A 16,359-nucleotide genomic window follows, 5' to 3' on the forward strand; every position below is an offset into this window, starting at 1 on the left:
CGATGATTGAGAACAATCCATGACGCTGTCAGGTCTCAGCTTTCTGAAGGGGGCGGCGCATGCTATAAACTCTGCAGGGTGCCCAAACTTTTGCAGATGCCATTTTTTTGTTTTCTGTTATTTTGAAAGTGTAAATGATGGAAATATAATCTAAGTTTTTGTGACATATTATACAAATGTCTAATCTGTCATTTGATGCCTTTTGGACATTTTTCCATCTTTTTTTGGCTTCTTTATGCACATTAATACAAATTTTTGCTTGGGGGGCCCAAAATTTTGAGCCCCACTGTAACAGGCACACACATACAGTATAAATTATATTACAACATAAAGAATGATAACAAACACACGCACAATAGTGTGTTATATAGCTTTGAAATGTGATTTTGATAAATACGTTATGTAGTCCACCACAGAAACAAACAAAATAGATTCGATGGATTCCCCCCGTTCTAGAGTTGCCATTAGAGCTCAAAGATCCACCAGACATCAGTTACCATTTCAGTGGAACTTATTCTGCAGGGCTGCAGTTACAGCTGGCTGACATTATCAGGAAGTCTAGTGTGCGTTTCACAGCTCTTGATTTCTACCCTGTATTGTCTCCTCTATTTCTCAGATTAAAGCAGACAGATGGTCACCTTGTGCTATGGGTTTAAAGAATAAACATGGTTTTACACGGAACCTCTTAACAACTTGCTTTGTACTGTATGTTAGGCAGCAAGATTAAAGAGAAGAGTTTTCACAAGTGTTAGGTTGTTTAGCTTTCTTATGACAATTACAAAATTCATCGAGGTTCACTGACTTCTCTGAGCTTGGCCATACCAGATTGGCTTCAGATGGGAGGTAATGGCTAAAGATGCTATCAGTACTTTCAATTGGCCCCTAATGACTATACTGGGGGAAATGGACATTTACCCTCCTCTAAGCGAAGTTTAGACAAAAGGCCATCTAACCAGTGAGGCTTTTGCCTCTAAGGATTGCAAATGTCTCGCTAATCAAATAAACTTTATTGAATTAGTTACATCCTGATTGTATTGGAACTGTTGTATTTTGCCTGCTATCGCTATTGAAAACATGAACAAGTGCACGGTTGACATTGTTCAAGATCAGCTTGACTCCTGAAAAAAAGTCCCAAATAAAAAAAAACACACGGCTGGACTTTATTTTTTGTTACAGCTCCTTAACTTGCAATGAAGAAGAGGAATCCTATATGTTGGTTGCTTACTTAGCTGATATTGAAGACTCACCTCAGCTGGTGGATAATAATTTATTCACAAATGTCAACAAATCCTTTCCATCAATAATAATACTGAAATACCTCTATATTTTGACCCGGTTTCTAGGTAGCTTATGTTGTTCTGCCTAACTTTAATATTTCTGTTCTCATAGTGACCAGTGAGCTGGTGATGCTGAGTCTTGACCTGGTGAAGACTCGACTGTCTGTCATGAGCATTGAAATGAGGAAGAACTTCATCCAGGTCATCCTCACATCGCTGATTGAGAAGTCACCTGACCCCAAAATCCTCCGGGCTGTCGTCAAAATTGTTGAAGAGTGGGTGAAAAACAATTCTCCCATGGCTGCGAATCAGGTAAGAAGGAGGCTTTTCTCTGCGAGACAGTACAGATTGTTCAACTCTGAATCAATATTAAACTACACAAATTATAATGTGTGCAAACAAATAGAAATGTGTGATTCAGCAGATGTCATTATTTCTTTGCCAATAGCAGATGTGACTCAACTGAATCAGCACATTGCATTTTAAAAGGTGTGAAACCTTTGGACAAACAACAAGCAAAGCGCATTTTATAAACCCAGTAGAGTTAACACAAGCACAATACCCACAGAGGTGGCTTTGGCGTTTTAAGATGTAGAAGGACAGCACACAGTAAAAGGGTGAGCTGGACAGAGGGATGTGGTCACAAGAATAAAACTAAATAGATTATCTGTTTTTTATTTTCTTCCCTCACTTTATCTCTCCTTTATGACCAACATCCCTCTTTTCCTTTCTCTTTTTAGATGCCTAACATACGTGAGAAGTCCGTCTTGCTGGTGAAGATGATGACCTACATAGAGAAGCGGTTCCCCGATGAACTTGAGTTAAACGCCCAGTTCCTGGACCTCGTTAATTACGTCTACAGGTAATTACCGCCATTCATCACATGGCCAAATGGCCGTGCCGCTGCCGCCATGCCGCCCTTGCATCCATCTTAAAAGGAGGGATGAAGGTCGGGAGGTTGAGGCGGGGAAAGACATGAGAGCCTGGGTCAAGGACCAGTAGAAAAAATAGAGACGAGGATGGGGGGGTTTGAAGAAGGAGCAGTGTACCATTCATCTTTTTTTAAAGATCAAAGTAAGGATAGGGAATAATAGATCATGGTAGATAAATGGAAATGGTTAGAGTCAGATGGTGGTACATGGAAAAAGAGTAATTAATTATTAGAAATTAAAACTGTAAATAGAGTAAAGGTGAAGAATAGGAGGGTGGCATTACGTAGAAGGGATCAGAAAGACAGCACAAAGTGATAGAGATAGATAATGTGCCAGGGTGTTCTCATTCATAGCATTCGTTTCGATGTCTCACTATGGGATACGCCTCCCTGCGTACCTCAGAAGCATTTATCTCATTCGCCAATCTGATTGGCTGGTGATCGAGTGCCGGTCACGTGGGTCATCCCCTTAAATAGCTTACGCTACGACGGGACACCATTCTAAAACCTCTCTCGCTTCGAAGCATATCTCAGTCGTGCAGGCTAGCTAGCTAAACTGTCCACAGACCGGAGCCATCCTAGCTAACTTCTCCGTCGGGGCGCTAGCTGCCTTCGACACGACTCTTCGGTCTCACCACAGACTGGAGCGTTATCCGCCTAGCCGTTTCACGGTAAGGCTATTTCTGGCCGTTAGCACACCAGCTACTGCTCGTATCTTCGCGTTTAGCACTCCTGCTAACGAAGATGTCTTCTGACGTCCCTCACACCAGAGGACACGAAGACTCAGGGGCCGACTTTGCCATTGTGGTAACAAAATTTCGAGCCGGGACACACACCAGGTTGCTCTTGTTGCCTCGGGCTGGAACACGCCCGCCTGGCCGTTGAAGCCCTGGTTCGTGCAGGCATTGTGCCTGCTTTACCATGAAGAGCCTTCGCCGACGGCTAGCGCGCCAAGATGTTGGGGAGGACCCATACCTGCCCAACACCAATTTGCCGGCGGCAATGAGGGGCTGGTGCGGATGCCGTACCGTGCGCCGGTCCCAGCTGGGGCTCACGCTGGAGCTGGGCCCGGCGCCGTCGCGGAGGACGTACTCGAGCTGGACTACGAGGACGAGGACTCCTCGGAGCTCCTCATATCAGAGGAGACGAGGACGAGTTTGAAATGTTCATCCCCGCCCAGGCTGTCAAGCGATGCTGTGTCTGCTTCGGAGACGAGGACGGGAAGTGTACAGCTTCCCCGCTCCCAGTATGGAATGCAGGAAGTGTGTAAACGCGCTGCGTCCAGGCTGAACATCCCTTGGCCCGCGGTCGTGGTGGAGCCCACCAGATCACGCTATGAGGGGAAGAAATTGCCCCTGACCAAGAGGTCGGCAAAACAGCTACTTCCAGTTTTTCCTGAACTGCTGGAAGAGGTATCCTCTTCGTGGAAACACCTCCCTTTCAGCGGTAAGACCCCGATTCAGGGAGCTTCCTCCCTGGAGTTTGAGGGCATGGAGAAGCTTGGAATGTCCCGCATGCCCCCGATGGAGCCGTTGGTTGCAGCCCACCTCCACCCGCGGGTGACTGCGGCAACCTCACGGACCCCCACACTGCCGTCGAAGGCGGACCGTTTCCAGTCTGCCTTGAACGAGAGGGCGTATAAAGCGGCAGCTTTAGCGGTAAGAGCTCTGAATGTCTCCTCCATGCTCACAGCGTACCAAGCGGAGCTGTGTGAGGACATGGTCACCAAACCAGAGCCTGCTGTGTGGGAAGAGATAACTGTGATCACGGACATCTGCCTCCGCGTGCAGCGCTGTGCAGTCCAGGCCACAGGTAAATCTATGGGGCTAATGGTTCTACAGGAAAGGGCTAGATGGCTCAACCTGACGAACCTGTCTGACAGGGAAAAAGAGGACATTTTGGACCTGCCCGTCGTCCTGACGGGGTCTTCGGCCAGCTCTGGCCTCATGTCAGCAGAGGTGTGAGGCGAAGAAGGAGGACGAAGCTCTTCAACTTTGCCTCCCTCGGAAAGCCGAGCCCCCCCCGCCTCCAGCCACGCGCCAGTCTTTTCAAGCTGTCTCGCGGTCTGCTCAGTTAAAGTCCCCAACGGCCAGATCCCCAGCCCGCCCAGCTGCCCCCCCAGCAGAAGGCGGAGGGGAGCGGCCAGAAAAGCTCCTGCGCAGACGACTGCCCCCCCGGGACAGCCAGCCCAGGCAGCTTTCAGCAGGTAAAAAAAGAAGAGAGGGCGGTTTGACAACCGAGCTCTCTCCACCTGCGTCGGGGCTGGAAGTTCCCCGTTCACCAGCCCCACGTTTTCTGTTGTAAGTGTGATGCCCCCACGCTCCCCGTTGTGGCGCGCGCTGCCAGACGGGCGGCGTCCCTCCAAGGGAAGCGGAGACTTTGTTGCGGCGATGGCAGGCCCTGCCCCCCACCCAAGTCACCTAAGCACACACTCACCTCGTTTCAACAGAATTAAAGCATGTTTCACTGTCGCACAGACAAATGCGAGGGCGCAGTTCGAAAAAATGAACAAAAAAGCAATAAGCGGCTCAGTGGCTTCACCGCTCCAGAGAGGAGCCACGGCTCCTCTCGAGACGCGGGATGCCAACGACCCCGTCAGTGCACTAACACTTCGCGCATGCGCATTGCCGACCACGGGTCGTTCCCGAGTCCCGCCACTAGATGGCCTCATAGCTCAGTTAATGAGGGCACAGAGTGTAAGGGACACGTTGGGGGCTGCCACTCCTCTCTCTTATCAGAGAGAGAGATGGACAGCTATCACAAATTCAGCCTGGGTACTGAGAACAATATCTCGGGGCTACAGGCTTCAATTTGCTGTTAACCCCCCTCGCTTCTCGGGCATACTCTGTACACAGGCCGGGGGGGAGTCAGCTCGCGTTCTACAGGAGGAAATTATCTCGCTGTTAGAAAGGAGAGCGATATGTGTAGTGCCCCCCGAGCTGAGTCGGAGCGGCTTTTACTCCAGGTATTTTCTGGTCCCGAAACGGGGAGGGAACGGAATTCGCCCTATCCTGGACCTGGGGCTCTGAACAAATACCTCCGAAATACAAATTCAGGACCACTCATGCGTCTCTGCTTCGTCTGGTGCGCCAGGGCGACTGGTTCACATTGTCGATCGAAAGAAGCGTATTTCCATATTGCGATCTATCCTCCGCACAGGAAATATCTGAGGTTCGTTTCGGGGTGTCTGTTACGAGTACAGAGTGCTTCCCTTCGGTCTGTCTCTGAGCCCGAGGGTGTTCGTGAGGTTGACCGAAGCAGCTGTAGCCCCGTTAAGGCGGCAGGGTCTGTCTGGCTACATATCTGGACGATTGGCTCCTTTTGGCACAGTCAGAGCAGGAGTCTGTGACGCAAACGCGCATCTCATCCACCATCTGACCAATCTGGGTTTATAATAAAACACAGAGAAGATGTGCTTTCCCCAGTGTGAAAATATAATATTTCTGGGGCTCTCTGGACTTGGTGTCCTTCAAGCCCCTGTCGGCGGAGAGAGTGAGGGTTATCAGGGCTTGTCTCGCGCATTTTCGACTATAGCGGGTCCGTGCTTTCAGGATATGTCTGAGGTTACTGGGGTTATGGCGGCGGCATTCTGGTGATCCCACTGGGCCGCCTGTTTATGAGGGATTTCCAGCGTTGGGTTACCTCCCTCAGGCTGGATCCTGTGCGTCATGGCGCACGGAGGGTAACGGTTACTGTGGAGTGCGGAATGGCGCTGCGCCGCTGGAGGCATCCGGCTTTCTTGGCGCAGGGAGTAGCCTTGGGCACCGTCCTGGCTCGGAAGGTGGTCACCACGGACGCGAGCCTTTCGGGCTGGGGGGGAACACAGGAGGGCCGTTTTGTGAGAGGCGTTTGGAGCGAGAGTCTCCGGCGCTGTCACATAAATTACCTCGAGCTCCTGGCGGTGTTTCTCGCCCTGAGGCGTTTCCTGCCGCTTCTCAACGGACACCATGTTCTGGTGAGAACGGACAACACGACAACGGTAGCCTATATAAACCGTCAGGGGGGCTTGCGTTCCCGTCAGTTACACACGCTGGCACGCAGACTGATACTGTGGAGCAGCAGGCACCTGCTGTCTCTGAGAGCGACACATGTCCCCGGGGCTCTGAACCACGGTGCAGATTTGCTGTCCAGGGGCCGCGCTGTACGGCAACTGGACTCTGACACCAGCCATTGTGGGCAGGTGGGGACGCGCTATGGCCGGGCCGAAGTGGACCTGTTTGCATCGAAAGACAATGCGCAGTGTCCGCTGTTTTTCTCAATACGCGATCCAGACGGCCTCTCGGCGTGGACGCGCTCGCGCACGCGTGGCCGTCAGCTCTCTGTACGCTTTCCCTCTCTGGCTCTGATACCCCCAACTCTATCCAGGGTGAGAGAGCACCAGTGCAGGATGATTCTTATAGCTCCACACTGGCCCGCGATGCACTGGGGTGGCGGAGATTTATGCTGCCTTGCGGACAGCCGTGGCAACTCCCACTACGCAGGGACATGCGTCCCAGGGCGGGGGGACAATCTTTCACCCGCACCCAGAGCGTCTGGCGCTATGGGCTTGGCCGTGAGTGGTGAATTAAACACAGTCGGGCTCCACAGAGCGTGATTAACACTATTCAGAGTGCCAGGGCTTCCTCCACCAGATCACTGTATGACTGTAAGTGGAGGGTGTTTGAGGAGTGGTGTCTCAGGGGGGACATGTTCTTTTCAGTGCCCTGTTGGGCAATTTTGTCATTTTGCAGGACTTGATGACAAACATAAAGCCTTCTCCACATAAAGGTGTACCTGGTGCCATTGCAGCTTGTCATGTGGGGTTTGATGGTAAAACAGCTGGCCAAAATCCTTTGGTTTGCCGTTTTATGAAGGGTGCACGACGGCTGCTCCTGTTTCCAAGCGTTGATCCCACATGGGACCTGGCGGTGGTGTTGGATGGGCTTGCTAGCCCCCCTTTTGACCACGGGGGAGGTTGACCTGAAGCATTGCTGCTTTGAAGACAGTGCTGCTGCTGGCCTTGCGTCTGCAAAACGGGTTGGCGACATTCATGCGCTTTCTGTGCATCCGTCAGCACTCAGTTTGCCCCGGGGCGTGTCAGGGTGTTATTGAAACCTAATCTGCCTTTGTGCCCAAGGTGGTTGGCTCATGCTCTCCCATTGACCTTTTGGCGCTCTGTTCCCCGCCTTTCTCTTCCTCAGAGGAACGGCGGTTGCACGCGCTGTGTCCAGTTCGTGTCTGCACTTTTACATGGACAGGACTGCAGGTTTCGACAGAGTGACCAGCTCTTTGTGTCCGGGCTAGCCCCACAAGGGGAAAGCCTGTGACAAGCAACGGCTGTCTCATGGGTGTGGAGATCCATTGCTCTGGCTTACACGTGTCAGGGTGTGCTGGCCCCACGGGCCGCGTGCTCACTCAACTCGCGGCCTTGCTGCCTCCTGGGCCTTATTTAAGCGTTTCAATCCAGGACATTTGTGCAGCAGCATGTGGTCTTCACCTCTCACTTTGTTCGGTTTTATAGATGGACGTCTCTGCGCCGAGCGTGGCACGTGCAGGACTGGGCACTGAGCCATACGCTGGAGCGGAGCATTGCTACCTGAGTGCCGGTGGTTTCTGAGATAAGTTGTCTGGCAATACGGGAGTCTCCATATCCCATAGTGAGACATGAAACGAATGTATGAATGAGAACTTTAGGTTACTTGCGTAACCCCGGTTTCAGAGTAGCATGAGTGAGATCTCACCAGACAACCTTCTTGCTGGGGCGAAGCGGGAAGAGGTGCTATTTGGAATGGTGTCCGCGTGCTAGCGTAAGCTATTTAAGGGGATGGACCCAGTGACGGGACACTCGATCACCAGCCAATCAGGATTGGCGTAATGAGATAAATGCTTCTGAGGAATACCGAGGGAGGCGTATCCCATAGTGAGACATCTCACTCATGCTACTCTGAGAACCGGGGTTACGCAAGTAACCTAAAGTTTCACCGGGCTAAAGTGGTGTAAGGACTCAGCCAACTCCTGACAGGACACCCAGTAGGTGGGGGCCAGAGGGGAGAGACTGTCCTACTGCCTGCTATTCATCAAACCTGTCTCTTTGTCTTTCTGCCTTACCCACATACACATTTAATCAGCCAAATGTATTCTGTATCCCTCCACCCCATCTGCTCTTCATGTCAAAAGATTTAGAACGAGCAGTAAAGCCATGATGGACAGCACGTAATGATAATGGAATGATAAAGCAGCTGTGCCTGAACAGTGTGATTAAGAGAATGGCGCAAATAGGGGCAATATGCAGCTGGGGCAGCCTTGCCTTTGTTGTTCCTTTTATCCCACCTTCCCTGTCTCCTTCTGTTATGTGAATCATACCCATGAGGCCCATTTAGTGCAGCAGGATGATGTAGAAATGATGACATTTGTTATGTAAGTGTTTAATACATAACGGTTGGTGCTTTACTAGCAGTGGAGTATCAACATCAAAGATACTTAATTTCACAGAATATTCCGTTTTAACTGCCATCTCCTCAGTTCCACTTCAGTGATTCTCAGTATTGCACTGCACGGCTGTTTGAACGTACTGAGACCTTGCGTTTGAATGTTGCTATGAGATTACTTTTTGTGCTTATCAAATGTTCGCAATCTTACCTGCCTGGCCTGCCATATTTGTAAATCATCCCTCAGTCACAAACAGGATTATATACTACTAATTAGTAGTATGTGTAATTATTGTGTCCACAGTTGCACAAAAATACCAGAAAAAATGGGCAGTAAATTTAAATTACATTGTATTCTTTGGATTATTTTGACAATTTGTTTTGAAAATTTCCTAAGACTTTAATACAAATCTAATAGTAAAGCAACAAAAACATATTGATATGATAATTAATTTAAAACTGCCGTTAACAAAAGTGAAAGTCATACAAGTATAAAGTCTCAAGCCTCTTCAAATTGCTGGAACATATCTGAGTTGTTTCAGTGATGATGGCCTCCAAACTGACCTTAGAGTCAGCACATCCCTGATATACTCAAATGAATATGATACTTTTTTTTACGATACTTGTGCTCCCATTTTCTGTAATTTCAGTGTGTACTTAGTGTATCGTTTTGTTACATATAGTCTCTTGTTTTTCAGAACTGTCTTACTGCTTTGACTGCTTTCAGTAACAGCAGATGCTCTAAGTGGATAACGTTTTTTCATTAACAAAATGTCAGTCTTCTGTCTTCATGAATGCAAATTCAGTGGGTAAGAACCAGCATATAAGCGCTGTCAAATAAATGTTTTGTTCTTCACATTGCTCAGGGATGAGAGCCTTTCAGGAAGTGACATCACCTCCAAGTTGGAGCCAGCCTTCCTCTCGGGGCTCCGGTGCAGTCAACCACTGATCAGAGCCAAGTTCTTTGAGGTGTTTGACGCCTCCATGAAGCGCCGTGTCTATGAGAGGCTGCTCTACATCTGCTGCTCTCAGAACTGGGAGGCCATGGGCAGCCACTTCTGGATCAAACAGTGCATAGAGGTGAACAACGCTGCCTTTAATCTTTCAGTAGGCCTTTCGAGCCTTTTTACCAACATTAAAAACAAACATTTTTCATTCAAAAAATGTTTGTTTTTTTGGTTTAGTTTCGTCTGCCCTCTTATCACGCAGAAAGTTGTCAGGTCATTTACTATCGTTGATCTTTTGTGTTTTTCCCTTGGTTTTTCTGTGCGTGTTTGTGTGTGTGTATATGTGCTTGTTAGCTGCTGCTGGCAGTGTGTGAGCGAAACACCATCATCGGCACCAGCTGTCAGGGATCCATGCTACCCTCCATCACTAACGTCATCAACCTGGCTGACAGCCATGACCGCGCTGCCTTCGCCATGGCAACGCATGTCAAGCAGGAGCCACGGGAGAGAGAGAACAGCGAGACCAAGGAGGAGGTGGGACGCGCGCACACACACACACACACACACACAATGTTGGAAAAAAAGTGTTCATCGCTTTTACATGTTGGCCCTTGGATCCTTTTTGTCTTTCTATATCTATAAATAAACCAAACCGAAACACACACGTTACATACTGTGGTGCTTAGAAAAGATGAAAGCCTTGCTTCTTGCTTCTCCAAAAAGATGATTGTTTTCTTCTCTGCTCTGGCAGGATGTGGAGATAGACATAGAGTTAGCACCAGGTGACCAGACAGCCATCCCCAAGACTAAGGAGCAGGCTGAGAGAGATGCAGGCAACCAACTGCACATGCTGACAAACCGCCATGACAAGTTTCTAGACTCACTACGGGAGGTCAAGGTAAGTTTGGCCTTTTTTCAACCAGCGGGTATTCTGTCTTACATTGTAGTCAAGGGCTGTTAAAACTGATTAGAGTTGGGGAAAATATGTGATTGTTGGAACATTTTTAGAATTGCCCTAATTGCCCAGGGGAGCAATATTATAGAGAATGCATAGAGAAATCACTTTATCATATTTTTAAAAATGTTCCCTCTTCTATCCTGTCTAGAGTTGTTTGTGATCCAGAGCCCTGCTGATTTTATTTTAGCACTAAGATGAAACACTGATTTTGAATATGGAACATCAGTCAAATACAATTAACCAGTGTTGTAGTACTCAAGATCGGTCTCAGTCTCAAGACCAATTTTTGAAAGTCTTGTCTTGGAATCGGCCGCATTTTTACTTTGTCTTGTCTCTGTCTCAAATAAAGAGCACTTGCGATTTTATTTTAAGACCGATCGAGACCAATACTGCATGGATTTAGCTAAATTGCCCGTCGGCATTGTCTGATTTATGCCTATGTGTTAAAACTTGCAAAAGCATCCTATAACTTGAATCATGTCTATTTTGAAATTTGTTGCTGTAAAACCCCCCTCTCACTGCCCCTTGACTCGGTCTCAATCCCTCAAAGTCGCGGTGTTGTCTCAGTCTAGAAACACTCTGTTCTTGGTAATGACTTGGTCTCGGTTTAGGTGGTCTCGACTACAACACGGCAATTAACCACCCAGTAGGATAGTTTATTGGCAATACACTCCCGGATAGGAAGGATTCTGATCCCTTGCTTTGCTGAGTCAGCAGCTGTCATTTTTTCCTCTGCTCTGTGTTAGACCGGGGCACTTCTGAACGCTCTTGTCCAGCTTTGTCACATCTCCACACCGCTGGCTGAGAAGACCTGGGTTCAGCTCTTCCCTCGCCTCTGGAAGATCCTCTCTGACAGGCAGCAGCATGTGAGTATAACATTAACTTAGTTAACTTACTCAGTGGCTTCTATCTAGTTCCACCCCGACCAGAGAAGCACAGAGCTAACTAATTTCAGTTGTATACACAGTATGTTTTAGTATTGCTTGGAGTACAGTGGAAGTATGCTGATGGTTGAGGTTATATATAACCATATTTTTTAAATGTTGTGAATATTAAATAAGAGAAAGAAATTCACTCGCCTGAGAATGTTTTAAGCATAAGCAACAACAGAGTGTCCATCCAGCTTTGTGGGGAATTATTTGATGTAATTTTGCATGTTAGGTGACATTTTACATTTAAAAGACATACAGTATTAAAGTGTTGCCAATACGTTTTTTAAAATCTAAAATGTGTCACTGGGTTGGCAAAAGACTATCCTTCAGAATCTAAATCATAAAGACAAAATGCAGGCTCTTACGTCTTCTCACCACCCCAAGTATTCTTGACTTGCACATTGCCTGTTAGTTCTCATTGTGTACACCCATCCACTCCCTATATTCTTTTCTGTATCTTATCAATGACGCCAGCAGACAGTAACTTTGACCTTGGCCCTACCCAAACGTGCAATTCTATTTAATGAGGACACATTCATTTATGCCAAATATGGAAACCAGACGGAGGGAGAAAAGCTGTAATGAGTTTAATGAACCAGATGCATATAGAGTATTTTTAGAGTTGTTGAAAGGTCTTGATTTTAAGTGATTGAGCTCCTAAACATCTAAAAGATGCAGTCAGTAAGAATATGGCTTCAAAATGGTGATATTTTATTTTGTGTGTGACAGGCATGAAGTCACAAATAGGTCACATATGGTTATTCTGATGCCTGCCTCAGCTCTGCGTTTAATGCCCGTATTACACCATTTCAATTACTGGTGCTCAGGCTTTATATCTCTGAGGGGATTATTACATGGGAATGATATAAAAGCACATTTTTGCTACGGAAGGAATTTGATGACATACTGGCCTTCTCCACCACCAGCCTAATTAAAGTGACCATCAAGGCATTAATTATTCCATGCTGTCAACAGGCAGTGGGAATTATATTCATTTCCAATGCATCATTTATTTCTGAGGTTGTGTCAGTCATGATTATCAGAGCACTAACTCCGCGGTCACACTCAGTCTGTTCTGTCTGAATCTGGCCATTCTGAGAGGCTCTTCTGCATAGAGTGGCCTTGTGCAGTTCCAACAAAGCAAATACTTTTTTTTTTTTTGCATTACCTTTATAATAAAAGTACAAGTGCTAAATAGGTAGCATTATTTGAAAATGAGTGACAATGACTGGGTTAAATGGTTGTAATCACTTGCATCATGTTAATATTTTCTAACATTGACTATTTTTACATAAATATTTGTATATAAATTTACAGTAACAAAAAAAATAATCACATGTGGCTCACTTCTGTAAAAAATAAAAGGACTTCTAGCGACATGTTGGTCGTTTTTCTTCAACACACAATTTCCCAGTTGTCCCTTCCCAGTCATCCTACCTGTTTTCTCTTACCTCCCTTTTCCTGTTTCCTAACAGCTCTTTGTTACTGGAAAACAGCATCATATTGCATCCCATACATGCAACAAAATGCCTTTATCAATATGCTATATCAGTGCACTGCTGCTTAAGTGAAACTGGGTAGATGATGTGCTGTTTCTCTCTCCCTTCTCCAGGCTTTGTCAGGAGAAATGAGTCCTTTCCTGTGTAGTGGCAGCCACCAGGCCCAGAGGGACTGTCAGCCCAGTGCCCTAAACTGCTTTGTTGAGGCTATGTCCCAATGTGTGCCTCCTATTCCCATCCGCCCCTGTGTGCTGAAGTACTTGGGCAAGACACACAACCTTTGGCTACGCTCCACTCTAATGCTGGAGCAGCAGGCCTTTGAAAAGGGCCTCAGCCTGCACAGCAAACCCAAGCAGAGCACTGAGTTCTACGAGCAGGAGAGCATCACTCCACCTCAACAGGTAATGCGTTTTGGTACAAGAGTTGGCCATATTTTGTATGACCCTCAAATCCTTTTTTAATTTTGGAAATTCGCCAATTATATTTTCATAACTTGACAATGGACAATCTTCTTACTTCCAGGACTTTATTTCTTGGGAAAGCAGTAACAACATAGATCATAATGTGACACCCTAGTCCGAAAGACAAAAAAAAGCTTCTTCTTAAAAGTGCTACTGTTTTGTATTAATTTATCCTTCTCTTCAACAGAGGAGGATGCAGAGATATATTTGTCACGTGTGTTGCAGCCTCATATTTAAAGTTGGAAAAATCTGCCTCTTATCCTATTTAAAATTAACCCATTAGCCAAACTGCTCTCATTCAATTTACAATTTGATAAATGGAATTGTTTCATTATGTTCTGTTGCCATTCACATTTTGTTCTACTTGTCAATAGGAGATTTTGGACTCCCTAGCAGAGCTCTACTCTCTGCTCCAAGAGGAGGACATGTGGGCCGGCCTGTGGCAGAAGAGGTGCAAGTTTCCCGAGACCACCACAGCCATTGCCTATGAGCAGCATGGTTTCTTCGAACAGGTGAGAGAAAGCTTGAAAGGAAGTCACTGGCTGCTTTAAAATGAATGTATGATCTTACTTAGTATACACTCCTGCCAGTTTATTGGGTTCACCATCCTACAAACAAATCCTACCTTCTTAAATGTGTTATTTAACTTTATGGGCTGTAACTTGTGGTTCAGTTAAATTATTTTTCATCTTGCTGAGAGGTGTTTCTAATCTTAAGTCCACCCCAGTTATATCAATAAGGATAGGAAAAATGTTGCAGCAAGTTTTTGGGCTGATAATCATTTTATTAGCCTCAAAATGCTTGTTATGAAATCTGTCATGTGTCTGTTTAGGCCCAAGAGAGCTATGAGAAAGCAATGGAGAAGGCTAGAAAAGAGCACGAGAGGAGCAACATCTCGCCAGCCATCTTCCCTGAGTACCAGCTCTGGGAGGACCACTGGATACGGTAAGATTTCTGGATCCCAGAGGGCAGTCTTGTGTTACAAATCAAGAAAACCTTAGTGGATTTTCACTTCAATAGCTTCACCTATTAATAGATGCACATATATTGTGCACCATTGATTGTTCAAACCAGATAACACTTATTCCATTCATCACATGAGTCATACAGCAGGGCATCCAGATGGCATTTGAAGAATATAATGAACAAACTGAACTTCTGTACATGAGTATATGTTTCCTTTATTAACCTGCAGGCCTACCTTTGCTTTTTGTTCATAAATGGAAGTGGAATTGGTGCTGTTGCTGGGAAAAAATAGATCTGTCAGCAGGGAAATCCATCACGTCCTATTTCTTTGGGATATGTGTGAAATAAATTCTTAATAACCTGCCACAGTCTAGGATGACCACCATGCCTCCCTGCAGAACCAAATGACTCTCTCAGTAGTATGCCTACCTGTTAAAAAATATTATTGTTATTTTACATAAGATCCAATGTTAAGTCTATTTTACCATGCAAATATTTAAAAAAATTAAAAGACACAGCTATATCTGTGAGACTAAGAAACCGCATTGGACCTAAGCGAATATGGAGAAAAAAATGCCAAAATGATAACCTTTGAATTTTTAGCCAGGCAAACCTTCAACAGTGGCTGCTCCAAATGCATGCAGGCACCTTGGACAAACAAAAATGGTGCATTTTACTGTTTTTCATATATATATATATATATATATATATATATACATATGTTGATTTTTATTTAAAAGTTACTGTGTCCAGACATGTACAAATCAGAAAACAGAGGGACTAAAAGAGGCTGTGGTAATGGACAACAACTTAGAGTTTTGGCAAGAGTGCAGAAAAAACACACACAAATGGCCAAAAGGAGAGAAAAAAATAAGTAACATGATCTAATAAGACAAACATAAAATAAATAGGCAAAACCCAAAGGCTGTTGATGTACTTTATCACATTACATCTGACCACCTTCATGTTCTAAGAAGCCAATTCTCCACCTTTAAACATGACTGAGCCTCTGACCTTGAAGATTTTATTTATTTATTTGATTAGGACAATGCACATTAATGAACATTTCTGTAAATGCGCCAGTGTTAAAACTAGCCAATTGGCTAGTTTTCAACTGTAGTCCTACCTAGGATGCATGTCTTTTATGGTGGGAAGAAACCGGAGTACCCGGAGGAAACCCACGCAAACACGGGGAGAACATACAAACTCCACACAGAAAGGCCCGGAACGACCTGGATTCGAACCAAGAACCTTCTTGCTGTGAGGCAGAAGTGCTAACCACTTAGCCACCGTGCTTAAGATTACTGTGAGAGAAGGTGACTTTCACAATCAAGCATGGAATAACTACAAAATAAAAACCCCAGTAGACAAAAAATTACATTTCATTCATTCAAACTTGTGTGTGACAAATATATGTAAAAATCTAACAAACTTAGATTTGTATGGATATTTTTTTTAAATCACACATGGAAATGTACATCCAAAAATTGTTGCATCGATAACCAGTTTAGAATTGAATCATTGGCCTCTGAATTGCAATCGAATTTGAAAGTATCCACTTTTAATTGTTGCCTGCACTTTTCATCTCCCTTGTCTTCATTATCTAGCTGTTCTAAGGAATTGAACCAGTGGGAACCTCTGACAGAATACGGCCAATCTAAAGGCCACTCAAACCCTTATCTCATGCTCGAGTGTGCTTGGAGGGTTTCCAATTGGGCTGCCATGAAGGAGGCTCTGGTACAGGTGAGGAGTGTGCAGTCCCCATGTAGAAATGTATTAATGTATGTACTTCTAAACACATAAACACACAATCCGCACACAGGAGTGCTCTCACTGTCTCCCAAATGGTTGCAATAACCTTGAACAGTTTTGACAGAAAAAAAGAAACTACAACCACAAATTCTTGCTAACACAATCACAGACGCAGTGGAGCCTCGAGACTTGAACCCAGTGAACCAGAGACTTCCCTTTTTTCCATTTT

At 45.8% G+C, this 16,359-nt stretch overlaps 1 protein-coding gene across 1 annotated transcript in view; it reads left to right on the top strand.

The window, feature by feature from the left end:
* Positions 1 to 16,359, top strand: part of trrap (transformation/transcription domain-associated protein) — a gene marked incomplete at its 3' end in the record, with an annotated part of 91,364 nt that overhangs the window by 44,751 nt on the left and 30,254 nt on the right. Inside the window, 10 exon segments of the mRNA XM_032502770.1 lie at positions 1,390 to 1,589; positions 2,018 to 2,139; positions 9,482 to 9,695; positions 9,917 to 10,096; positions 10,314 to 10,460; positions 11,267 to 11,386; positions 13,065 to 13,352; positions 13,787 to 13,924; positions 14,245 to 14,357; positions 15,986 to 16,121. Coding sequence (XP_032358661.1) covers positions 1,390 to 1,589; positions 2,018 to 2,139; positions 9,482 to 9,695; positions 9,917 to 10,096; positions 10,314 to 10,460; positions 11,267 to 11,386; positions 13,065 to 13,352; positions 13,787 to 13,924; positions 14,245 to 14,357; positions 15,986 to 16,121 — 1,658 coding nt within the window.

The sequence above is a fragment of the Etheostoma spectabile genome, chromosome 21 (assembly GCF_008692095.1).
Source record: "Etheostoma spectabile isolate EspeVRDwgs_2016 chromosome 21, UIUC_Espe_1.0, whole genome shotgun sequence".
Taxonomy (NCBI): Eukaryota; Metazoa; Chordata; class Actinopteri; order Perciformes; family Percidae; genus Etheostoma; species Etheostoma spectabile.